The sequence below is a fragment of the Megalops cyprinoides genome, chromosome 3, assembly GCF_013368585.1.
Source record: "Megalops cyprinoides isolate fMegCyp1 chromosome 3, fMegCyp1.pri, whole genome shotgun sequence".
Taxonomy (NCBI): domain Eukaryota; kingdom Metazoa; phylum Chordata; class Actinopteri; order Elopiformes; family Megalopidae; genus Megalops; species Megalops cyprinoides.
In genome coordinates this window covers 33435428-33463032 of record NC_050585.1, presented here as the reverse complement: position 1 = coordinate 33463032, position 27605 = coordinate 33435428, and the positions used below count along the sequence as shown (strand labels likewise).

General features: G+C 41.2%; 2 protein-coding genes across 5 annotated transcripts in view; both read left to right on the top strand.

Annotated features, from left to right (window-relative positions):
• grm5a (glutamate receptor, metabotropic 5a) overlaps positions 1-11122 on the top strand; it is a 43997-nt gene extending 32875 nt beyond the window's left edge. For all 4 annotated transcript variants that reach the window (XM_036523429.1, XM_036523433.1, XM_036523432.1 and 1 more), the window contains exons 5-9: positions 1313-1559; positions 1970-2138; positions 2947-3073; positions 5992-6931; positions 9218-11122. In XM_036523429.1, the coding sequence (XP_036379322.1) occupies positions 1313-1559; positions 1970-2138; positions 2947-3073; positions 5992-6931; positions 9218-10034 (2300 nt within the window). In that variant the 3' untranslated portion in view covers positions 10035-11122. The remainder of the gene's footprint in view (positions 1-1312; positions 1560-1969; positions 2139-2946; positions 3074-5991; positions 6932-9217) is intronic.
• An 8076-nt stretch (positions 11123-19198) lies between these two features.
• rab38b (RAB38b, member of RAS oncogene family) lies at positions 19199-27385 on the top strand. The gene is made up of 3 exons (XM_036525428.1): positions 19199-19397; positions 22588-22868; positions 27233-27385. The coding sequence occupies exons 1-3, from the start codon at positions 19199-19201 to the stop codon at positions 27383-27385; spliced, it is 633 nt and encodes a 210-aa protein (XP_036381321.1).
• Positions 27386-27605: the final 220 nt, after the last annotated feature.

The following is a 27605-nucleotide window of genomic DNA, read 5'->3' as shown; positions in this document are numbered from 1 at the left end:
GCCTCTTTTTGTGTTCAGGGCCTGTTGCTGTTGTTCATTCATCTACTTAATTGATGCACTTATCCCTATCACAGCAGCTGACTAATTTCTGAACCTGATAATAGAACCCCTGAAGTGCACTGTTTATTCTGCCTCTGTGTGGCCCAAGATTAGTGCCCTATTTACAGCTAACCCAGAGCCCTAATGGAGCGTGACCGCCTTTTCCTCTAGCCATAGTCACTACTTAAGAACCTCTTGCTTTTTCAAGACATGGGGCAGGTAGGTGATAATAAAGGGAGTATTTAGGGGTAAGTGTTCCACTCTGTCGTTCTTTATCCATTTTTATAACACCACTTGTTCTACTGTGCTTTGAATGTGAAGAAGAAGAAAAAAAAAACGATCAGAGTTTTAGAAATCCGTGCGTTAAGAAACCATCATTATACAGTTAGAGACTACTACTAAAAGACGTCTGCTGTGCTGTGTGTGTGACACTAAGGAGATTGTCATTGCTGTCACCGGCAGCTGGCTGCGCCCCCCGTTAATTCAGTATTGCAGGGAATGTGTCCTCTCTGCACTGCACAGTGTGTGAGAGCAAGGGGATTATCTGTGATGTCACCACTTCTAATGCAGACAGAGAAATAGAGAGAGAGAGAGAGAGAGAAAGAGAAAGAGCGAGAGACAGAGAGCAAGAGAGACTTTGAAATTTGATGTGGTGTGATCAATCTATGTAATATTACTGGCAAAGACAGGGGTGTTGTGTCTGTTAGTGACTTTTCAGTGAATCCCAAGGAGGAAATAGATATGTAAAGAACATGATAATAGCCATGGCACAATGACTGGTAACAAGTCAAAGAGAGGAATCAACTGACTCACATTTAACCTAGACTATGGCTTAAAGTATAAAATGCCTTTATTATTGTATATTCTTAAAGCACAGGTGCATACTTTATTGATTTAATATAAAGTGTCCCGGTAAGACATCATAAACCAGCAATGCACAGTTTTGTTCCTTTGAGGCCACAAGATATGCTGATTTAGTTCCATGTCACGTCTTACTAATGAAAACTGTTATCTAAAGTGGAGCTGAAATCACCCTTCATTTGCAATCAGAACAGAACAAATCCTGCCGGACTGGGACTTGCTGCCCTGGTCTGGGGTCAGCAAGCACTCATTTCAGAGCTGATTTTTTTCTCTGTGTGTGAGAACCTTCCCCTGAGGTTGCCCCTGTCCCCCCCCCCCCCCCCCCCCCCCGCCACACACACACACACACACACACACACACACACGCACACACACACCTTTCCTCCTGCTAAGACTGCACTGTTCTCCTCAGAGAAAGAGTCCTTGCGGCAGCAGTATGCCCAGGACACCAAGATGGGCTTTGTCATCAACGCCATCTACTCCATGGCCCACGGCCTCCACAACATGCAGCAGGCCCTGTGCCCCGGTTACATCGGCCTCTGCAAGGCCATGAGGCCCATCGATGGCAGCAAGCTGCTGGACTTCCTCATGAAGACCAACTTCTCTGGCGTGTCTGGAGAGGTCATCCTGTTTGATGAGAATGGAGACTCTCCAGGGAGGTGAGACAGCATTGTATGGTATTTCATCTCCTTCATTAATCACAGAGCAGCACAAGCCCCTGACCTCTTATGGACCACAGCCCCACAAGTGAAACTATATCATATTATACTACCTAATTATACTTCAGTTAATCAATCTCAGTTCTTTAGGGCCACAGTCATGGCTTTTCATAGCTGCAGTCAATCTTGTGCCAGTTGTCCTTTTTCTGTGCACCTCCAGATTTTCAGAATCCGGGACTGAGTTCAGATCCTTTAATCCAGCTGCGAATGCATTAAGTAAAGTGATTAAGGGCTCAGCTGGGAATGATGACCAGAAACTACCCCACTCCGGTGGAAGCTCATGTCCCCGAGAGGGATGCAATCTGGTCACTTGTCATTTTATTTTATTATGTTTTATTTTTGTTCCCCAGGTATGAGATAATGAATTTTAAGAAGATGGGTAGGGATGAGTACAGCTACATCAATGTGGGAAGCTGGGACAGTAGTGGTCTAAAGATGGACGATGAGGAGATCTGGGCCAACGGGAGTGCCATCATCAAGTCAGTGTGCAGTGAACCATGTGACAAGGGACAGATCAAGGTGGGCACAGGGGAAAGGTGATACTTTCACTCTCTCTTCCCTGTTGGTAAATAAATTATAAAATAACCAAATCATAAAACAATACAGGGAATTTATTCTTAAGAGACAAGTTGTGGTGTTATGACTTTTTCACTTTTCTTTTTATGTGCTGTTTTTGGTTGAGAGACCCGTATTAAGGACTTCTGTGTAAACCCTGTAATTAGCCTTTTTAGTTCAGTTCTAACAGTATAAGGCATCAGGACAGCTGTGAGTGCATTGTCCTCAGCAAGACATCAATACCAGAAGGTGTGTGTCATTAAAATGAGTTTTTTATTATGTTATGTGCAGTAAAGGCTGAGATATATAGCCAGAGACATTGATAACAAGGAAGCCAATGTTAAAATCAAACTAAAAGCAGAATGCCATGTTTCTGAACATCATAATTTATGTCACTGCATAATGAAAACCCTTTAAAACAGTTAAACACCTTTGCACCATTCATCTTGCCATGGTGCTCTGGTAATGCTGTGATAATGAATCCACTTGTGAGATTGTAGGCATTTGTCTTCCTCACAGCCGCGATCATGTGTCTTTGTGGGTGGCAATAGTTTCTCCCTTGTTCACCCGTTGTCCTTGGCTGACGGTCTGAAGTACTCTCCCCCCGCCCACATACACAGGATGTGGGCCTTTGGTTGGCTGTTTGAAAGCTCTCTTATGCTCTGCAATGGTCTCAGCTCCAATCACAGGTACAGTACGGCTCAGTGGGAAGCCGGTAGGAACCAGTGGTCGGTTCCAATGTCTCAAACTGCTTCTGAACTCTCCCACCCAGGTGATCCGCAAGGGGGAGGTGAGCTGCTGCTGGACTTGCACACCCTGCAAAGAGAATGAGTTTGTCTTTGATGAGTACACCTGCCGTGCCTGCGAGCTGGGGTCCTGGCCCACAGATGATCTCACAGGTGAGACTGGATCAAACCTCAGAACCTTCCAGCAGCACCTGCTGGCAACTCTATTACAGGACCTTATTAGAGCCCGGCAGACTCTAGATCACCCACACAGAAAGCAGACCAAGCTTTGTATCTGAATCTTCCAGATTTGGTATATCTTCCAGATTTTGGTAATGTCCTGTTTGAAGTCCACGTATCATGGTAGAAAAGAAACATATGAGGTCCCTGTCTTTCATTCTGATTTTGAGTCTGAGTAAGATCTGAAAGAACTGTGTGTTAATGTATATTTGAAACTGGGATGTTTAGTTTATTTTGTATGGACCAATGCAATGAAACATTGATTCTGCAATACAATTATAGGGTGTTGTAGCCAAGGCCATTTTTTGAAAAGGAACTTCATGGGCTTTGATGAAAGTAAAGATGAAGCAAAAATGAAAAGCATACAACACAATAGATTAAATTGCAGGTAGATTCACTAGTGGTTTTCAGTCTTTTCAAACAGTATGCTCTCTGAGTACACGTGAACATTTCAAAATGCATTTGCAGAAAAATGTTTTTGTGAAAAAATGTATGCAAAATACCTTAAGATTTGACAATTATGAAACTTTAATGGCCTTACATCTAATATTTTTGTTTCCAGATATACATTATACATATGATTTGATTAATGTCTTCTTAGCCTGAGGCCATGATGTGATACAGCAAGGCGAAGTTGGCAAAGGTCATGGAAGGAGTAGATATTCATCAAAATTAAAAACATTCTAATGAATGAAAAACAATTTTAATTTATGGTCCTGTAGATTTTTTTTACCAACTCTCTCATTTGAGAATATGATGCCAGAAGTAATTATCATAGCAGTTTATGCAAAACCCATGGAAATTAATTTTCTTGCAAACAGCACGTATGTTGACATGGATAGGTACTGTGAAGGTAATAAAAAGTGTAACCACTCCTGAAGACAAAATCTGCTTATTCATGTCATTTGTATCTTGTAATTAAAGGGATGTGGCATCTCCTTGCAACCACAGCAATGATTCTGTGTCTGAATTGTTTTTGAGGAGGCGGACAGAGTGAAAGCTGTCTCTCTCTGAGAAGCAGAGCCTTCATGTCCTTGAAGCTCTCCATTCATTTGAGTTTATCTGAGTTTGCTGGGATGGTTCTGATTCTGTCATTCTAGGAAACACAATGTGCTCATTAGGCTCCTTTAATCATGCAACCCTGTGAGAACATTGCCACAGTGTTACAACAACATCACAAGCATGCTGTTTTAGCTGGAATCTGCTGTGAAGCAGCGAGGACAGGTAGACTCAGTGAGCCGCAAGCTGGCAAAAACATTACCCATAAGTGAAATTAGAAAACACAAATTACTGTGGAAAGATCATTAGGGGAACTTTTTGTTGCACTGTTGGGAGCTATGTGCTGCTCGGATTAAGAGTTAATGTTTGCATCTAGCTGCAGAATTGATGGGAACTTGATGGTCCATGTGATAGGTTTGGTAACAGCCTGAAGCATTTGTATCGTATCTCATATTTTCAAGTTTAGAGAAATCTTTCCTGCATTCTCCTGAAGTCACAAGGACCTGTTTACCTAAAGACAGGGAAGTGAGATTTTATTCCCCAGCCCTCCTTGTTGTAGCACTGTTTGGAATCAGTAGTTGGACAGGAGACTTTGACTACTCCATTGGCATCATCACTGCAACTCGCAAGTGCCTGACAAACCACAGGTTGCCTGAGAGCGGTGAGACACGGAAACTCTGGCCAACCTAACAACCCAAAGCAAAATTGCTCAGCTGCTGTGGGCTCCCATTCATTGTCAGCAGATGACACTGCCAACAACCACTAGTTGTATTGTTAGACTAAGCAGTATCCTCTCACAACTCTGTTTATTGTGGATTAAAATAGAAATGTATTATTAGATCTTATCAGGCCATTGAATACTACTAAAAACAAAACACATGACAGATATAAATGATTCTGTTTCAAATTCATTGTCTCTGCCACAAGATGGCTCCATGCTGTGGGTCAGTCAAGAGCTGGAGTGTGAGGTAACTGTGTGTCCTTATGAGTGATGACCTTATGTTAAGACACCGTGGCTTCCATGTTGCGTGTTGTCCCTGTTGGTATGCTCACTAAGCACACAGTGTTCTCACAGTTGTGTTAGTCATTGTCAAAGGCACTTTTCAAGACATATAGTATTGTATGTGAATTCACGCTTAGAACAACAAAAGCATATTTATGATGAAAGAATACTGCATGGGTTGAACATTTGGTGCTGATTTGAATCATTGGTATGAACAATGTTTGTTCTTGCTCTTAACAGCCTGATACATAGTAACTCTGTTTCCAATGTAACTTTTTTTTAAAGCCAGTTAATTACTTTGAGTATCTTTGCAAACTCATTACCATTTGAATCGATTTTCTCCCACAATGAAAGATAATAGTGGTCTGTCTGTTTTCTACGAAATGTAACTCAGGTTTTCCAATTAACAAAGTCATTATAGCCACATACAAGCCATCAGCAAGTTAGATCAACTCACCAACTCTAACCTGGCCAACATGTAATACTTCTACTGTAATATTACCACTTTGCAATGACAGCAACATTGAAAGATATTTGTATGTTAGTTGAATAGCTCTCTCAACACCCTTACATTTCTACCCCTCCATTTAATATTCTTTAGTAGTTATGTGAAACGAGCGATAAAATGACTTCATCCCTTCCTGGTGTGCTGCTCATCCTTATTACAGCTAGGCACAACACATTTATTTCCTTTAACTCCTCTCTGCACATAATTAGAGTTGTCTCTTAAATTAATTGCTCCCATCTCTAGCCTGGGAGACTGTGTAAAGAAGTCATTCAGAAAAAGCTCAGAAACCTAATCATGGCTGTGTGTTGTCTGCCCTCCCTCCCTCTTTCCATGGCACTACAGGCTGTGACCCCATTCCCGTGCAGTACCTCCGCTGGGGCGACCCCGAGCCCATCGCCGCGGTCGTCTTTGCTTGCCTCGGCCTCTTGGCCACCTCCTTCGTCACCTCCATCTTCATCAAGTTCCGGGACACGCCCGTGGTCAAGTCCTCCAGCCGCGAGCTCTGCTACATCATCCTGGCGGGAATCTGCCTGGGCTACCTCTGCACCTTCTGCCTCATCGCCAAGCCGCATGTGGTCTACTGCTACCTGCAGAGGGTGGGCATCGGCCTGTCACCCGCCATGAGCTACTCTGCCCTGGTCACCAAGACCAACCGTATCGCCCGCATCCTGGCCGGCAGCAAGAAGAAGATCTGCACCAAGAAGCCACGCTTCATGAGCGCCTGCGCCCAGCTGGTCATCGCCTTCCTCCTCATCGTGCTCCAGCTCAGCATCATCGTGGCACTCTTCATCATGGAGCCACCTGAGGTCATCCACGACTACCCCAGCATCCGCGAGGTCAACCTCATCTGCAACACAACCACCCTGGGCGTGGTGGCGCCACTGGGCTACAACAGCCTGCTCATCCTCAGCTGCACCTTCTACGCCTTCAAGACACGCAACGTGCCAGCCAACTTCAACGAGGCCAAGTACATCGCCTTCACCATGTACACCACCTGCATCATCTGGCTGGCCTTCGTTCCCATCTACTTCGGCAGCAACTACAAGATCATCACCATGTGCTTCTCCGTGAGCCTGAGCGCCACGGTCGCGCTCTGCTGCATGTTCGTGCCCAAGGTCTACATCATCCTGGCCAAGCCCGAGCGCAACGTGCGCAGTGCTTTCACCACCTCCACTGTGGTGCGCATGCACGTGGGCGATGGGAAGTCCTCCTCTGCCGCCAGCCGGTCCAGCAGCATGGCCAACCTGTGGAGGCGCCGTGGCTCGGGTGCGGAGACTATCAGGTAGGACACAGAGGTCAGGGGTCATTAGAAGTTTTGTAATCAGATCTTGGTTTCTGCGCTGCTTCCACGCTACTTGTATCCTTATTGAGGAGGTTCAGTTGGTAACAGAAGGGTTTCAGGCTATGGATGCATTGTTTTAGACTACTTCTTCAAGAACGCTCTTCATCAGACAAAAAAATCTGAAGAGTTGTAACTCCAACAAAGTCTCTTTGAAGCACAGGGAGCTATATAGGTGGTTCAACTACAGCACAGAACATCTGTGACAGAATATATAAGGACATCTGGAATCAGAGGTCAGAAGGGGCCCCCAGGTCAAACGCTATGAGGTTTATAACATTGTCAAGTGTAGATGTCAGCCGGGGTGTCTGGGTAAATCTATACATAGCAAATGTCAAATTCATCATACACCTTAAGAATCACCTGATCATCCCATGGTCCCATCAGTGATTCCCTCTGACTCAACCCGATTCCCTCCAAGCCAGTGCTGTTGTTCCTATTTGTGAATAGGTGAGTGCTTTGCTGCCATTTTAGATCGGAAGAATATCTTACTTGACAGGTTGGTTTCAAGACACACAGCAGACATGGAGTTTTGATAGCTGACATTATGTCCCCCTCTGAATGGTTGTCATGTTCGATCGCCATTGAGTGCCGGCCTTGCAATGCATCCCAGGCCTGAAGCATTGGCTTTTTTTAAAGCAATTGGACCTCTCTAAAGATTCTCGTCACTCCAAATTACAGGCAGGGACGCCAAACGGGGTCTGATGTGTCACTGTCAGATGTGCTTTCTGCAAGAGTGGCCTGAAGATGAGAGGGCGAAAGGAGGGAGAAAACATTGTTTTCCTGAGACAGAAAGATCTAAACAGTAAATAAAGATTAATCACCTGTGTCTGCTGCCTTCCTTTTCATTCCTTACCTGCGTGCTTCACCCGGGTCTTTATTTCTCTGTGGCTCACCTGATTATTACTGAACCGTTTAGAATTTGGAGGTGTCTCTAATCACATCACTTAATCACGTAATCATTTCTAATTAGCCTCCTCCTGCTGTAATTACCGGTGCTTGAGCATTTAAAATGAAAAACGCCCTGTGAATTCACATCAGCAAAAGCATCTACGTGTTGCACCATATCAGACCCTTTCCCTTTACCTTGCTTGAGCGTAACAATCAGTAAATCCAGTGTACCACAATGAACAGCGAGGTGCTTATTAATAAAGAGACCCCCTAATCTCATTATGAAACAAGTTGCATCAAAATGCTTTTGTTTGGTCTGGCTGCAATTTCCTTTGCCAAAGATTTACTTTTAAGGATAAGTACACAAATCCGGGCCTGGCTTCAGACAGCTTGACAGCATTGATTTTGCATTTATGCATTTCAGAATAGACTTAGTATTAAGTGTCCCCTTGAAAAGACTCACAGAAAACCTAAGGCAGCTGTCCTGCTAAAGTATGGAAATCAGTTCCCCAAGTAAACAGAAGGCTATAAAATTCTTTGTCTGATTACCTAGGGGATTCAGACCTGAATTACGGATGTAAGGTCTCCAAAGACTAAGTGATTCCCTGTGGTATTCGTAATATTACTAGGGCGAGGCAGAGCCCTTCTGTCCGCTTTGCTGCTGCTGTATATTAAAGGTGAACTCCAGCTGAATATTAAAATTTAATATTATTCAAGATGTGCCTGAAATACTTACATTTATAACCGAGCATCCTGAGTCATGTCCAGTAAGCTTACAGCTTGCCACCTTCTTTGCCAGATAATGACACAAGCTGGTCTTACTACCAGCCAGAGATTTTCATAAGAGCAAACAGAGTGACAGAAATCCTGCTCAAAAAGAGCTGAAGCTCTCATCTGGCAGTAGTCTCACTACTTTAAGTAAGATGAGTTTAATTTAAAATAATAAATAAAATTTAAATAAATTATTTTAAATAATTCAGAAATCTCTTTAGATGATTAGTTAGTTCTTTTTGAAAGTGAGCATTTCCTTGCAAATTTTACAATACATTCCAAAACATAGTAACAATAAGAGAAATGATTGAAATTGTTATTATTTTCTACCTGTATTCAAATCTATTCGAATGATGAATTTGTGTTTTCTCATAATTTAACATGAACTCACATCTATTTCATAGAAAATGTTTACTTCTTTGTATGTTTGTTTTGGAGCATTTATTTAAGAATGTTTAATCTCTTCGTATGATTGTTTACCATAGCTGAACCTTTATAGACAATTGGTAAGGATGTCTAGCTGTTCAGGAAGGTTTCATATTGTCTGTTGTGTTTATTGGCACGCAGTTCCAATGGGAAGACGGTGACATGGGCCCAGAACGAAAAAGTCCAGAGCTACAACTTGTGGAAGCGGATCTCTGTCCACATCAAGAAGAGGGAGAGCAACCAGACGGCCGTCATCAAACCCTTCTCCAAGGACGAGGGTGGGGCCAAGTCCATATATGAGGTGTCAGAGTCAAACCAGCGCTATCCTGTCACATACCATCCCCGGACACCCTCGCATATCAGCACAGTTAGCCAGAGGTCAGCATCACGGGGCCGTGGGGAAGAGGAGGAGGAAGAGGAGGTCGCGGCCCTGCCATCATACCTGAACGAGCGGTCTCAGCACGGCGGCGCTTCACAGGGCACAATTATGGATCAGATCAGTTGCGTGGTCAATCGCTTCACCGCCAACATCAGTGAACTCAACAGCATGATGCTGTCGGGCCCCCCGCCCTGCGCGGCCACACCCACGGCCACCACACCCTGCTCCCCAACCTTTCTCATCCCCCGGGAGATGCAGCTGCCCACCGCCGTGACCACCTTCGCCGAGGTGCAGGCCATGTCTGGCGTTGGGGCAAACGGGCGCATGCGGGGCATCAGCAAGGCCTCTCCCACCCGCGTGGTGGACCCCCCCTACGACCCCTCTCCCGTTATGAGGCCCAGCGAGCTGGAGGAGGCGCTGGCCACCCTGACGCCCCCGTCACCATTCAGGGACTCTGTCAACTCAGGGAGCGGGTCGCCCACATCACCTGCCTCAGAGTCTGCCCTATGCGTCCCGTCCTCGCCCAGGTACGACCGGCTGGTGCTGCGGGACTACAGCCAAAGCTCCTCGTCGTTGTGAAGGGGTGGAGGGCAGCAGGGCGTGAGCGGAAGGGCACCGCTGCATCTCCTTAAAGAAGTGGTGCAAGTGCAAACATCAGCGAACAGCTGTTGGTGCCCTGTGGTCTCCTGTGTTTACAACAGCCAGAGTGTGGATGCAGACAGTGGTGGGCAGCCAGGATGGGCCTGACCAACTGAAAGCGCTAACAATGTGTAGTTTCATATGACGGGGTTTGCTGAGCGGGTCCTGGTTATAGGCTTCATACAACTTCAAGTGGCCTTATACAAACGTGGCTTTCAGCCAATCAAAGTCATTTCAGACGCGGACCTTGGATTTTTCCAGGGCTTGGTCCCTGTCCTTCCCACTGAGCTTGTGAGAGATCAACAAGCACACGCTCTGGCTGTCTCGCCATTCGCCATTGCCATAGCACATCATGGGATATCATGGGACAGAAACTTGGGGTGTTGTCATCCACTAGATGAGTTCTCCCCAGCATGGTGAACCATGGAAACACATAGGAGTGTGACCGGCCTTGCTGGCACTATTTCAGACACATGATATAACAAAGTGCTTTGCTTTGAAACCATGTGAAAAAGTGTACTCTACAAAGCCCATTTGTCATTGGAAGTTTCTTCTTCCTCCTCTTCTTTTTTTGATTTCTTATTTTAACACTCCTAAAGTGATGCTTAACGTTGCAGTCAAAATATGAATGTATATTATATAAATGATTTCCGAACAATGTGGGACCAAAACTATCTTGCACCTCAGTGAGTGTTTGGATCAAGTGGTTCTAGTCAATTTAGTAAGTGCTCTGTCCTATGCTGGACCAGTTGTGTCACATATTTGCTTATGTGTGTAATGAAATGTATTTGTTAAGTGAGGCAGAAGTTGGTTGTATTTACTGTACTGTAATCAAGTTAGTGCTGGAAACAGATTGTTCAGGCTCTCATTGTTGAAGTCATCATTAATCATTTTGAACATGAATATGCCGAAAAAACACAAAGGATAATCAAAGGAATGTGAATGGTGCATTCAGAATTACTGTATTCACCAAAATGCCAGTGATTAGAGATTTTTTTCATATACGTTACATTATATAATGAAATTAGAGGGCATGATTAAACCATTTGTTTCTCTCAGAGCTTGATTAAACTGATTCTAAGTTACTTTCCTATTTTACAGTTTCCACACAAAGTCAACACTTCTTTCTTTTAAAACGGCCATATCATAGCAAATATAGCCACGTGTGCAAATGTATTTAAATGAATGTGTCAATCAGATATTAAATGCTGTAAATATAAATATGACTATTTGTGCCAAAGGGAGTAGGGGCTTTAGTGTTTCAAATGATAATCAAATGATAAGTCAAAAGATAATCTGTTTTTGTTGTTCCAAATATTCCTCCTCTCATGCATTGTACGTTGCCCTAGATAAAGATGTATGCTAAATGACCAGTATCAAGGATGATAATCATACAAATACTATTACTACTACTTACAATAATAATTTACGAGATAAAGAGACATATTCTATGACTTCATCGAACTGTCGTACAACCCAGTGAAGATGGCTACCTGAACATGGCAAATAATACACTAATTAATACTGAATAGTACACTGAACACTAATCCAACAAAAAATAAGGTAAAAAAGTGGTCCAAAAGTGGTTGAAAATTATTGTCTGAAGATAACTGAATGACTGAAGACTTTTTTATTCAGTTACCACTCAACACATGGTTGAATTCTGTTGGACAGCCTGTACCAAGAATATCATTGTGCCATGATATTTAACTGCAGAGAATGTGATTTAAAAGTGTAATAACTGAACCTGGTCCACCCACACACACTTGTTTTGAAGAAATTCATAAATCTGTTTAGTTATCACTGGTGGGTGAAATCAGAGTCTTTATACACATATGGGTTGAATATGTATCTTCTAATAAGAACTATTGGTATTTTCTTAATCCACGTATTTCTTACTTTTCTAGCTTTTGACTTTTGCATTTAAGTGATGAATATGTGGCCATTTAAGCTTGTCATTTATCTTCCTCAACTTACAGACACAGAAGGTTTGTAAACTGACTAAACTGAGGAAAAGGTGTTAAGGGCAATGAACATCCTCAGTTCTCATCACAAATGGTGTCATATGCATAACAGGGGTTTTTATGCTTATGTACATAAATTGAACAAGAGGAACTGATACCTTTGCACGCAACTCAGTGCCAACTCTACTCAATCTGTATTTCCACATATCTAAGTGCTTTTTTGGTTTTTGACCTTTGAGAACTCTTTTTTAAATGGTTTTTCTATTTATTTTGCAAAATGTTCTTTATTTCTTTCGCACTGCTTTCTGACTAAAATGTTAAACTGTATGATATTTTTGGCGTGGAACTTATTTTTCATGAATTACTTATTGGTATTTTAATTAGGTTCATTTAGCTTTGTAATGTGAAAGAATTAAATGGTTACAGTTGTTTAGACATATTTCAGGTTTGCTTTTTTTGAAAGCTGTTGTGTGTTATTGCACTGCAGAGAACCTTTTGAACATGATTAAAAGCAGGATTAATTGTCTTCTGTCTGCTTATTTGTAATGACAGGACGGATGTGCAGGGGATGGATGTGATAAAGTTCCCAGGCACACACAAAACTGACCATTTTAGCTTTCACTCTTTCTCCTAAGCTTTTAATACACAGCACCTTTTACCCCCAGTCAACAGTTAGGAACACTGTATGAAATTAACTGTTTTTAGAAAAAATGACCAAATGCTGGCTCCCCTGTATCTTCAGCAACTATACTAATATATGCTGAGATTACATTTTCATGATTAAAGTCTGCCATTTTGCCTGAGCAAGTCTAATATAATATTATATTAGTAAGTGGTCTGACCGTAAAAATATAGCCCTCTTTCATAATCCTTCTTCATCTCCAACAGAGAAATCTATAGGTTGCTCCACTAAATGAGCGGTCAGAGACTGGCTACTTCCCAGCCCATGAAGGCTCAACCTATTGAGTGTGGGATTTAAAAAGGCAGCTTTTTAAAACCGCATATAACATACTGTAAATTACATTAACTTGATCCACTGAGCATTGATCCAGCCCAGGAGTGCACTTGCTTTAATCAGAGTGATGATGACATATTTTTCACTTCTTTGTGACTCAGACTGCATATATAATCAGAAATTTTCACAGTGGTATTTGAAATGTAAAAGGGAAAAAAAGCTAAACAAGCTAAACGAGGTTAGCTGAAGTGTCTTTGTTGAGAGGTTGGTGTTATCACTGAGGGGGTTATGTAATATGTGTGGGAGATGGAGTCTATTTGGCCATTCTATTTGGGGCCTGGTGTTCTGCTGGTGAGTGCTCAGATCTTCCACTCCTCCACAACCCCCCCACCACCACCACCACCACTGGTGCATGGTTCCACTCCTGAGGGCTGTTTGCCTTCCATTGATGCCAACGGTTTTTTTCCTCTCATCTCCAAAAGTGGGCTTGTGTGTGTGCATGTGTGCCTGTGTGTGTGGGCAGGGGAATGTTTGAGCCAATGTGCTCCACTCGCCGATCCTCTACCATCTCCATTTATTCTGTCCACAGTTATTTATATATGCAGATATTACAAACAGGCCAGAAGATGCAGAGAGAGGAATTTGTAATAACAGCTTTAAACCTGAACATTTGTGACATTCAAACCAAAAATCATTACTTTCACTGTGGTGTGGAGTAAGGGAGTGCAGGAAAGTGAAGTGAAATAACAGCCACCAACATGAGGATGTTCTTGAGAACAGGACTGTGGGGTAGAACCTGTACAATGGATGGCAGTGCTTATTTCAAGGCAGTCATGCACATGTTCATGGTTTTGAAATGTAAAGCCAAGAGCACATGACCTAAGGGACTCTGTGAGGGTGGCTGCTGTAGCTCACAGGATGAGTGCTTTGCTCTACCCCTGCCAGCACATTGCCCGTAGTTCACAAGATCAGTGTCTTGTGCTCCTCCTGTCAGCATGACAGCCAGACTGTAGGGTCATATGATCAGTGCCATGTGATTCTTGCTATGGTTTATTGTCCCCTCTCCTATAACATACTCTATTTTGTTTATATGAGCAATATTTAGAGATGCATGTAGGCAAACCACTATGGCAACTGTGAGTAACAGATTTAAGAAACCATTTCATTTTTCTATGCACATCATTAATTTAATGTAAATGCTGAAGTTATGATGATGTAGAATAAAATAAAATAGTTTACCAAATTTGCATAACCATATGGTTGTGTATATGTCTCTGCACTTTTGGACCTTTTGAGAGAGGTAATGGCCAAAGGCAAACATGCAGAATCAGCGCTGTTATTGTGCAGGATGGAAAAAATGTGGAGGACTCCACCGCAGAGTACAGTGGATAGATAGACAGATAGTGTAGATCTGCATAGCTCTTTTGTTTTCTGAAGGATATCTGAATGGCACCTTTCCTCTGCATGACAAGTATAGACCTTCTGCAAAGAAATTTGTCCAAGGATGATCCTGTGCTGAACCTACGTTATCTGCTCATCCTATTCTTTATGCAGAAACCCTGAGGACACGCACAGGGACTGACACAGTCATAATAACATAATTACAAATGTGCTGAAAAGTTCTGTTTGAACCCATCCTGTCTAATATGGTGTCCCAAATAATCATTATGTTTACCTGACATTTTAGAATGAGAGCAGCATCTGTTGTGGATAGTGAATTGGCTCTGCTGTGATTGAAGGTTCTACTTTACTATCATTCAAACTGCATTACAAGCTTTTGATGAACTGCACCATCCTAGAAGCTCAATGTCTGTGGTGGAGCTAGCAAAACCCAACCAAATGTCAGCCGCAACTTCAGCACAGGATTCACGATCCTCATTTCAATTTACTTCCCAAAATAGAACATAGAAACTTCTTCCCACATTCAAAGAAAAACTCCACGGGGCATTGCAACAGCACACCGCTGAGTGTTTTCAACCAGTATTGCCAAATCATTCGCACAAGAGTGTGAGTCATCAGTTCTGTGCACAGTGTGTTGAGACACTTATAAAGAGTTGATCCACCACTCAGAGTTGAGAGGAAAGTTCAAAAGTCATGTCAGAAGCCTACTTAAGTGTTGTCAGGTCTTTCTAGCAGAACATAAGATCACGTTATTTCATTAATTGGCTTATTTGTTTATTAGTTGGCTTAGTTGACAGTGGCTTAACTGATATTGTTGCAGACAGTTCTGTGGTGTGTCTGGATATTTTACTAAAGCAATTCTTGTCAAGAACCTGTTTCAATGGTGCCCTGCCCAGGATTTGCACTTAAAACATTATGATTATAATTCTACTTCCTTATCATTCAAGTCATTTTTCAGAAATCTGACTGGTTATATTAGAATGACTCTTATCTTACATATGCCAACTAGATAAGTCAGTTTATTAAACCAGTCTATTAGAAGCTATTTGAGAAGTAATCATTATACAGAACTTAGTTATACCTTTAAGGGTTAATTAAATATTCCCCTTAAATATAAGACAAGCACTAAATGCTTAATACATAATACAAGGAAATTATCATTGCATGTGTTATGAAGTGTATCATGCAGCTGGACAGATGTGTAATCTCTCAATGTGTTCAATATGCAAACAATCACATTTTATATTGGGTTTCTCTAAATATGGATTTGAAAGAGAAAGTATGATCAAAATTCTTGCTGTGTAATTAGAGTTGTATTTTCCCTACATAGAACCACCCCAACAGAATTCAGTCTTAACCCTCAGTCCACAGATCAAAGCGGTCTAAATTGGTCACAAGCTTTACTTTCCTCTAGGGGGCAGCATTTTTGTTAGTTGGAAGAAATAGTAATTCCATCTGTAGTTTGAGAATCTCTGCCTCATGGTTGGTACTACTTTGGGAATACAGCTGTGTACTTACTGCAAGTTTTAGCTATGAAGGTTTGTGACTTCAGATTTGTGGCCATTGGCCTACATACTTCCACGTAACTGGATAATGTTACTTTTGTTTTAGAAGAAATCATCCAATGGTTGAAAAACTACTCATTAGCAATTAATTTTAAAATAAGCCAGCATTGTTTAAATTTTTGTTGACAGACAAGTACAAAAACAATATATGCTACAATATATAGTTAGTATAATGATTAATTGTATTGTTGACCAACCAAATAATGTACATACAGTCCAAACCTTTTCATTATGTAAATTTAAAATATGTTTAACTTGGACATACAAGTACAGATTCAAGTGTAAACAAGTGTTTCCAGCACTAACATAGCTCATCCAAAACACAGCTTCTAGGCTGATCTACAACCTCCCAAAGTTCTCCTGCATCACCCCTTTACTGAGATCCCTCCACTGGCTCCTGGTCGCAGCCAGGATTCACTTCAAAACCCTGACCCTCACCTTTTCCGCTGCAAAAAAGACCGCCCGACCTACCTTCAGGGCCTCATCCTACCCTACACACCCGCTTGACAACTTCGCTCTGCTACATTCAGATGCCTCGGCCCACACTCCTCTCAACGTCACTTTTACATCATCACCCCCCAGTGGTGGAATGAACTCCCCACCCCCCCTGCGAACAATTCCTTCATTCCAACCTTTCAGATGTGGGCTGAAGACACACCTCTTCAGACTCTACCTGGACTGGCATCCTTGCCATTTGACCTTGTAAATATAAGATTGCTGGATCGTACTTGTAGCACTATCTCTTACGTTGTATTTGTAGCACATTTTTGCCTAGGTAGTATAGCAGCACTTTATTGTGCCAGTGACTGTATTTGATGTAACCTTAGATCAGATTAGTTCTGTCTGGCTACACTGACCTTGTGCTCAGCTTCAGTGCTATCTGCATTGTATGACCTGTGCACATCTTGCCCTTGTGCCTGTTGTTTGCCTACTAATGCACTTTTGTACGTCGCTTTGGATAAAAGCGTCTGCTAAATGAATGAATGTAAATGTAAATGTTTCCCCTGCAGCGCTTCAACAAAATGAGAAGAATAACATTGATCTACATGCTGTTTGAGAATGCCTCCAGGCTTTGATTGAAAATGGACTTTTCAAAGATTGCTTCCCCTGAGATTGTCAGATTAAAATCGCCATTTCAACTGAGAATGACATGTGCAAGTAATGTCATTTTCTTTGCCTCGATTGAGAGTAATCTGTTCACTTAAAGGAAATATTTCAGGCATTTCAGATGGTAAAATGCTGCAGGATGTGTTCTTGGTTCGTGTGTGTTTGTCCGTGCATATTTTGGGAGATAGCATCATGAAATGCATTACACATTACTGTACACCAAATACCATATGTGGGATTATTCATGGCTTGCAGCTAGTCTTACAAATATCTCCATATCAGCAGTGTCCAATGCATTTTCTAGAGGGCAACACTTAGTGCTACATTCAACCGATTACTTTTTTAACAACAATAAAAAAAAACCATTCCCTTTAATTCTGAGACTTTTCCTCATTTTAAGACTGCAACAAGACCAGGATTTGACACCTCTCTCAGGTTCATATTCCATAATGTATTGGTATTAGTATATTGCTAGTGTGTTGATGAAAAGGTCAGCTCAGATTACGAAACCATAAATAGCTGTTCGCTGGAGCTGTCGTCCCAATAACGGTCCCCTTGTGTAGCATATTGACAGCCAGGTCATAGAGCCATCCTTGTGAGTGACAGCTGTTTTTAGGGTATTGACAGGTGTGTGATGGATTGTCACCCTAAGAATGAGCTGCATTTTAAATGTGAGATATCCCACTTATATTTAATTTGCAAAGCACAGTCTCCCAGCCCTTTCTATTAAAAAATAACAGTATTTGCCATTCATCTCTGTGTACATGAGCACAATGACTAAATCTCATCAATGGAGTAGGTTTTTCAATTCTCACACAGATTTGCTTAGGAGAGGCCATTATCCTGGTTAACATTCTATACATAGTTTTCAATATACAGGAGGCCCATGAAGTCTCAATCTATTTCTGTGACAATGTTTTTATTTCAACACAAAAGTATAATATTCAGTTTACGTGTCAAAGAATCAACTCGAAATACTGTTTTGGCTCCATTGTTGATTTTCATTAGTTCCACACACACATATCTGTTTCAAAATAAATCTGCAGGGCTTCTGATTGGCCTAGTTGCTAAGTGTGGTTTGCTGTGATGAGGCCAGCCTAATATGCAGATGGTAATCTCAAAAAATCAGCAGTGCTTTAAGAAGAAAAAAAAACATTTGAAAGATGCAGACTGTTTCCCTAAAAACATTATGCAGAATATCAGGGATGATGTTGTTAATAGTTATTTCAGGTGCCTTGAACTGTCAGTAAACCAAAGGCCTTGGCTGCAGGTTTCATCCACAGCTGAGATTCTAAATGGGAAAAGGAGCCAAATGGAGCTGACCGATCTTACCAGCAAATGCTCTGCCTGTATGTAATGACATGAACATGTATATGCTTAATTGTGGCATGGAATTTTATAAGTGGCATTTCTAATGCGGTGGCCCCAGTTACCACTGTGTTCTCTTTTACCTCTCTATTTATTTTTACAGTAATGTGTGCAGTTTGAAGGCCAAATCAGGCACAAATGGTTTATTTTAATTACCAAAGGAAACAAAGGAAAAGTATTATGAAACACGCTTTTGGGGAAGGAGTTTAAAGCCACAATCTCAGTTGCATTTAGACAATACAATAAGACCGAAAACTCTATGTGGAACATGCGAACAAGAGAAAAAAAAATCTGAAGACTGTCACATTTAGCGGAGTAACTGTCGTGCACGTCACGACTATTTTAGTCTCATTATCATTGTCAACTAAATCATACCTGTTTAAACTGCATACGTGTCATTATATTTCCGCGACTGTTGGAGGAAATTAGTAGAAATCACCTCTCGTAAAACGCACAAACTTTAAGTTTTCATACACGTGAACATTTTGGGATTTCATTTTAAACTGCAATGGGAGAAAAATGATCTTGCAGTTAAAGTGTAAACTGTGAGGCCATTCGGCCCACCCTCTCAACTGAAGACACAGTCACAAGTTTTTCGCAGCGCCTTGTCATTAACCGTGCGAGATCTCTCTGGGCGTTCCTTTCTGGGAAGGAGAACCCCGCTCCGAATTCGAATTATTTCATCACTTGGGATTTGAACTGGCATGGTCAGTATCACTAGGGTCGCCGCCACAATCCGCCGTCATGCAGAACAATCAAAAAGAACATCTGTACAAGATCCTGGTTATCGGGGATTTAGGTGTGGGTAAAACGAGCATCATTAAAAGATATGTTCACCAAAACTACTCGACGAATTACAGAGCGACTATAGGAGTCGACTTCGCCTTGAAAGTTTTGAACTGGGATTCGGAGACAGTCCGTCTTCAGTTGTGGGACATCGCAGGTAAGAGTCTTGGCGACTGTTACATGGACATCTAACTTATTTATAACTCTCCCCAGACAACAGGGCAGAACACAGTTCATGATCTCAGATCTGTCACTAAGACGTCCACATCATTGAGTGTGTAGTTTACACTCATTTCTCTTAAAGACCCGGTTATCTCTGTCCTCAGGTGTTTATTTTAAAGGAAAACTTCTTGACTCAGTCTGTCATCAACTTAAAGCAACCGCTAAACACATTTTTATCCACTCAGCAGTTATAAATTATTATATTGCAGTAAGTATCGATGAATCATCTATAACTGCAATACACAACGTTCTCATTTGATTGGAGAGAATAATTCGAGAAACTGGTGGCCAGATGCCTGAAGTAGCGTTTCAGGTCCATTGTTGAACTCATTGCCCTGGTTTTTACTTAAGAGTTACTTCCCAAACAAGAAATATCAGCAAAGGAAAATACCTGACTATAGTAAAACAGATTGTTTCACATTTGAACCTAGAAATACATTTCAGACCCAAGAAACATATAAGGTACTAGTAATCATAAATAAAGCAACAATTAACCAAGGTCCAACACAAGCAGAAGGAAACCTACATAAAATTATTGTAATAACAAGACATTTTTTTATATTGGGGCCAAAGTACAGATGCTGCCCCATTGTTGTAATGTGATGGGAATGTAATTAGAAGGTTGTTATAACTGAATGGTGATGAGGGCTGAAGAAAAATTATGTCAGAGCAATGTCAGTAATAATACTAATACTACTACTACAGATACTACTTATAATAATAATACACTTACATGATGTTTCTAATGACAATGGCAGTGGTGTTGGTGATTATTAGAGTTACTAGAACAACAGTGACTATAGCTATTTTTGTCATGAAAGTTATGTGGCAACCAAGCCCCTCTCTGTTTTGAACAGTGCAGATGCAGTTGATGGACTAATAACTTGAAAATTGCCTTTTGGAATTTGGTTTAAATTGTTAGTCCTTTTTACTCAGTCATATCCTTTTGTTGCTTTTGTTGTCATTGTTGCAATTACTGCTTTTTCCATTTAAATTATCTTTTAATACAAGTACATTGGATAAAAATAGTGGACTGGCATTCAGTTTTTGAAGCTGTAGAATAATGAGCTGTATCATCAAGGGGCTAGACTGGGAGCTATTAAAGCAACCACGAATTACCTACACTTGAAACCGCATTTCAATGAATTTAGAAATTTTGTGAGCAGCACTTAAACACTGTTGATATTGCAGTCCTAAAATTGCTTGGTGAATGTAGCCTAGTGCCACTTGGTGATCTTAAATGAAGAGGAAAGGGGCACTGTGCTTAGTTTGAACTGTGCCAGCCTGTGCTGAGTGCTATTTTAATCAGCCTCCCTCTCTCACGTGAATGCTGCTCTCTCCCTCTTCCTTACTGCTTAGGCATACCCCCCCCCCCCAACTCTCTCCACCCTGGGCTGTGGTATGTATGTGGTCATGTGTTCCTGCCTCATGTGAGTGGGATTTAGTGGCAAGCACAGTAAAGCCATTGTAAATACAAACAGGAAAGTTGTCCAATAATGAGTTGCTGCATTAGCTTTACCTGGTGTATGTTAAACGGGGACACAGTGCCAAGCATTTGTGTTTTAGGCTGTGTCACGATAAACCTGTAAAGCAAATTGATTTAAAGCATTCAGTGAGGAACCTCACTCCATAAATTAGAGACACCACAGCTACCCAGGCTCCACATACAGTCACACTTAAAACTATTTAAAAAGCCCCAATATGCAATTACGTTAAAGCTATAACCCACAAGATTTTATCTCTGATCTTACCTTGATAAAGCTGTAGTCATTATGATTTAGTTGAAATTCTGAAATTCAGTATGTGAACCCTGAAACTGAACTGAAACATTGTGTGTCAGGTGTTTACGAGTGATGATGGTTACACTTGTGAGCACTTACAAGTTGAGAGACAATTTCTAATGTGATAGATTTTTGCCAAAATCATATTTAGATGAGCTGAGGTGAAGAGGTCAGTTACATTACTGGTTAGCAACAATGTTCCAGCAGCTAGAGAGTTGTAAGAGGAAGGACACAATGGCAATAAGGCACAAACACCCAGGATAAAGCATTCACTGGACAGAGGTAGACAATGAGGAGTGTATTGGGCTGTAGTGAGAACACCAGTGTCCATCTAATCCATCTGTAGATGGAACAAAAATTGGAAATACAACATGCGGAAATAGTCCGTATTAAGCTAGTCAAAGTGAGAGGAGATTTTGTATGAAGTTATTTTCTGGATTTGGAAACCTTCAAGCAAGCTAGGGAAAAATGCTAAGCTTAGTAATACCTATAGTAATAATTCTAGATGTGCACTGAGATGGTGACACACTGCAATTTCCGATTCTAATGCTTGTGTGGTATGTAAGCCCTAATGCCAACTATTTCACTCTAGCCAGCTTCTGAGTCAGGCACATTCACTGCACACAAGTTCACGATTTCCAAAAATTCTGTCTTCTCAGATTTATTAAAAGTGAGGCAGAACCTTGCTTTTCCATGAGTAAAATGCATCTCACCCATGTGTTTTTTCTCAACCCAAAAGGTTTTCACAAGGGCTGGAGTAAGAGTCTTAGCACATCTGTAGGTTTTATATCCATTCATTTGGGCAACCTTGATCACATTATAATATGAATGAATGTTCAACAGGATATAAAGTATGGCTGTTTTCCCACAGCAGAGGACAGTTTAGATCCATTGACTTCTGACTAGCACATTTCTACTGTGACACTCTGCATTCCTGTTTTTGGAGTGAGCGTACGACCTTTTCTCCAGGTCACGTAACTGAGGGCTCAGTGAAACCTAAACAACTGGGAGGTCAGCTGAAACAAAATCCACGATACATGGTGTAGCCCAAGGACCAAGGCTGAGAAACACTGGCATGAAAGCACCCAGTTCATCAGTACAGATGCCCAAAAAAAGAAGATATGCGTGTAACTTAATTTATTTTACTTTATTCTATTATGTGTAGCTCAAACAGCACATAGAGTCAAATCTCTCTAGCATAGGAACTGCATGTGTATCACGAACAATGGCAGAGAGTTTTTCCTCCTCTGAAAGGCATACCAGGTTGACTGGAATGTGAAAACAGAGTTGTGATTCAGAAACACCTGGTTCATTAACATGTTGCTCTTCTTCTCCATTTCGAAGGCCAGGAGCGCTTTGGAAACATGACCAGGGTCTACTACAGGGAGGCCATGGGAGCCTTCATCGTGTTTGATATCACTCGACCCACAACATTTGAAGCAGTGACAAAGTGGAAGGAAGACTTGGACTCAAAATTGACTCTATCAAATGGCAAGAACATCGCCGCTGTGCTCCTTGCAAACAAGTGTGACCAGGGCAGAGACATGCTGTTGAACAACGGCATCAAAATGGACCAATTCTGTAAGGACAACGGATTCGTGGGCTGGTTCGAGACATCGGCTAAGGTAGCGCCGTGTTTGTCTTCCCTGCCTTCTTCTCTGGTTGTCGTGCTGTCAATGACTGTTCGACTTCATCATTTCCCATAAATTCAGGAAAAGCATATCTTTCCAAAGGTCACCACAGACCTCGTTAACCAGGTTAATTTCATGCTCTTATGCCTTTTTCCTCTTGCTGTGTTGAGCTGCATCCCCTTCTCCTGCAGTTGCTATAAAACACAGTGTCAGTCTTAGCTAATGCCAGGGACATCTGGTGTATGGCAGGAGATATGCAATTCCATGAGGCAGACCTGTTCTTTGCCACTCTCAGGTGAAAGTGGTAATTAATTAACTGTAATTTTCTCCCATAACAACTAAGAAATGTAGTAAGAAATATACTTAAATAATGCCAATACATTTTGAAGTAGGAAAACCCCAAATTTCACAATATACTCTATGTACGTTTATGGTGAATTATTTAAAATGTCTATGAAATACATACATGAAAGTGAGAATATTAAACATCATAGTAAGAGCTTATTCTTTAACTTAAGGTTTTTTTATTAGTTTAGCATTTTTGAAAGGACATGTCTAAAAGGTCCCTCACACTAGCAAGCATATATGCAGACATATGCCAAAGAGCCTGTGTGATTCATGCCAATGAGGTGTGATGTCAGTGAGGTTGGGGGATGGGGTCGGGTGGTGAACATGTGATTGAATTCTATGCGGAAGGAAACACTGATTCATGATTGCTGATTCAGGGAATGACTTCATGGTTTGTATGTGGAAGTCTTTGTATTGCATGCTTCCTATTCCTCTGAAAAGGAAAAGTGCAATTACCCAAGAAGTAATGAATAACTGATGGAAACACTGTTGTCACTGTAGAAAAAGATGCCTTAAGACTATGAAAAGTAATATGATGGGAATTTGAGGCTGTCATTGAATTAGACTGTGTGCCTCACAAGGCATTCCCCTGTGTCCTATAGCTCTTTAGGAGACAAGTAGATGAGCCTTCTATCCTCCAGAGGAATTGCACATAACTTATATATGGAGAGTTATGGTTTGAAAGAAAGCCTCTGATGATGTAACTCCTGTCTGAAGAAGTGTAAGAAACAAGTTTAAAAGATTATTCTTTGGCAAGTTAATTACCAGGTCAGATCTGGGTGACAGCTTTATAGGGGTGAATACAAGCCTTAGCAGCCAGGCACAAGCGACTACAATTTTATTTGAGGATTATCAAGCCTGGTTTGTAACTACAGCCTAGAAAGGCTATTAATGGTTGTTTACGTCTCAGTACTTGGGGTCTGTTCCAGAGATGGCTGTTGTTTTATTCATGAACATTAGTTGTCACAGACTGCTGGAATTTCACAGATTATGGTGGAGAGATAAATTTAGACAAATGTGTCAGGTACAGGGTGTTAATGTAGGAGCAATGCAGGGTCTCTTATACTGGTGAAATACACATATAAGCACCCATGCATGCACACACACACACACACACACACACATACACACACACACACACACACGCACACACACACACACAAACACATACCTGTGTGTATAAGCTCATAACCAAATAGACACATGCAGCTCTTAATGATGGGTATATGTATGCTCTCACACACACTCCACACTCACCTACAAAGCAAATCACATGCTGTGGCAAACACACTATGTAAACACTCAGAAATGTGCATTCTCTCTCTCTGTGAGGTCTCCTGTTCTGACAGAGTGCAGCACTATGACTGTAACACCAAGGTCCCACATTCTTACACTGTCAAACGCAGGTCAGAAGTTACAACATACCCTGAAGTAAACAAGGGTGAGTTAAAATATAGGACTCTTTCAATCACCCAATACTTCTGAACTGTCTTCCACAAAGCGCTTTGGCCAGTGTGTAGTGAGTTTTAAAATTTACAAATAAAGTTTCCAGAGCCCCATTCCCATTTAAGGTATCTCAGATTAATCTTTTTGAGCAGTGTCTACCATTAAGACACATACAGACATCTGCTGGTCATAAATCCAGTAGTTAAATCCAATATCAGGCTACCTGACAGATCCTTCAGTTGATTCTGGTGTTTGTGCACAAGCAGTTAGGAGCACTGTTGATTTTCTTTATGCCACAGTGTCTGGAATTCTGAACTGTAACGAAACGTTTAAATCAGAATTCCTGAGGTCAGCATTTCAGGATTTTCTCACTGTGTCACTTTAAAAATGTCTAATGCATTCCAGTCATGAAAAAGGCTGTAGACGTCTTTGATGCTTCATTTTCTGGAATATATTCCACATTTTACAGCAACAAAGAATGTCAGCAGGACATGACAAAGGCATGTGTGGAGTTAAATGATCTTCTGTTGAAACATGTTTTTTAGTACTCCATGATCTAAAAAAGTCAGAAACACAATCTATTACAATTGGTGATTCATGATAGAACTGATGTATAATGGTTGCTTTATTGTGTGTGGATATAGTCATGAGGAGTCATCTCTGTAAATCTCTCAAAGGCTGCTAAGTATTTTAAGGCAGTTATTAGAATTAGATTCTGAAGCCATTCTTCATTGTAACTCAGAGCTTAGGGGTGCAAATTTAATAAAGACGTCTGTGGAGAAAGTAACCCTGATTCTGAAAGCAAAATATAAGCTGTGTTTCCACTGATCCTCGTTAGCTGTGGGTCAGTTATACATGAGACAAGCTAAAGGTGTATCTGCAGAAAATCAACTTAAGTATACTAGCTAATACCACATTCAATGAGGCATTAGAGTAGAAGCCAACGTGAGTATCTTCAAGGTGAGTATCTTCAATAGTGACACTTGGAACAAACATTTACATGAAGTGAAGTACACAGGATCTGCATACAATCAGCATCACTCCGAAACAAGATTAAGATTTTTTTCTCAGTTATTAGCTAACAAGTAAATGCACAATTTTGGAGATCTTGGTCATTTATTTACCAACAATCATATGTGATATAGGTGATAAAGTTCAACTTTAAAGGTGGTATAGGGTAAGCAGAAGTTAAGCAATAAGTGAACTTGTTAGCTGAAATGCATGTTTGGTCACATTGGTCACAATTGAATTCAATGGAAACACAGCTACAGACATATTGTGTCACAGACGTTTCAAAAGAGCAAAGGGCATTCATTATTGTGATATAGTGAGCTACTGAATAGTTTGATTGAATCCATTCATAATCCATTCAGAGGCATTGGTTATGGGCAGTCCCAAAGCATCTTCAAGAAAGGTCATATAGAGAGGTGCAGAGAAGAGTGGCATAGATATACTAAGCCCTCAAGTGCTGATCTGGATCAGCATCAGCTTTTCCACATAATGGGTTAGGGGCTGGATTGGGGTTGATAAATTGATGCTTGGTTATCTGTGGGTGGCAGAAAATATCTAGACTGAGAAAAACTCAAGAAAGAGGACTGGATATAATGATTGGCAATGATGATGCTAAGTTGTCAGAGGAAGTGGGCAGATCAGAGATGATTGGACAAGTGAACTGAGTGATTCAAAGAGGAATATGCAAAGCCCAAAAGTCATGTTATAATTAATGAAAGAGTCCATCAAATTTCATTTAAGCAATAAAAGCCACCTCTCAACTGAACTGTGGAATCAGGCTTTGTAAAAAACTGTCTAAATGCAACAAAGATCAGTTGTATTCATCTCCATTTAGGCACAAAAAAAAATCTGATTCTGTGAGATGCAAGACATTGTATCATCCTATTGGCACACATCATCTCCTGAGGTGTCTTTTGGCTGAAGTGAAAATAAGGTGGAGTACCCCTTCAAATCCCCAAGGTGATTGTTAAAGATGAGATTACAGGTGAAAAGCTGATGTGGCCTCCATACCATTTTTCTGTATGAGATCCTCATGCATATTCATATCATAATTATTTCTGCCACTCAGAGCCAGAAAAGTAGCAGGGGGAATGGAGCTGGCCAAGAGCACAAATAAGCTCATTAATTCTGATCTGGAAGGGCAAAGGAGTTTTATTTTCTTTCATTTATCATTAACCATGTGGCTGTTCTGAATGTCCTTAAATTAACTACTCAAATAGACAGAAATGCTTTATTATTTAAGTGAAAATCTTTCTTTTTGTTTTCCAGACTCTTTGCTCATTGTATCATTGTGTATTAATGTGATTAGGATTGCAGGTTCAGACACACATTAGGGGAATCTCTTTCACTGGCAGTGTATATCAAGACCCTCAATATTAAGTTAGTTCCTTATCCTGGAATAATCATTCTGCCACTACATATACTGTTCTGAGGCACTATATCAACGCACAGTTGCATGCTATATTTACTTGCACATAGCCTACTATGCCAAACCCAGCACAAGAGGATTACTTTTCTTTCTGTCACTTAATCCTTCTCACTGTTTTTCTCAGGACAATATCAACATTGACCAAGCTGCCAACTGCCTGGTGAAGTACATCATCGCCAGTGAGAACGACATCCTCAAATCGGTGGTGCCTGACACCATTTCACCTCAGCTCAACTCAGCGAAGAATAGCACATGCTCAGCCTGCTTTAAATCGTAGGACTGGAAGCACAGAAGAAGGAGGCTATGACAGAGAGGGAGTGGGTGGCCAAGAGTGGCTGAGATCAACAAAAGATGACACGCCGCCTCGTGTCTCAGTGTTCTCGTATGATACCTGGACTTGAAGCACAGAGCTATGCAGAGAAACAAGGTTGGTTGGATGTGCTGTGTTACTGACAATCTCTCAATGTTAATACCTGACTGCCTGTGTATGTGACAGT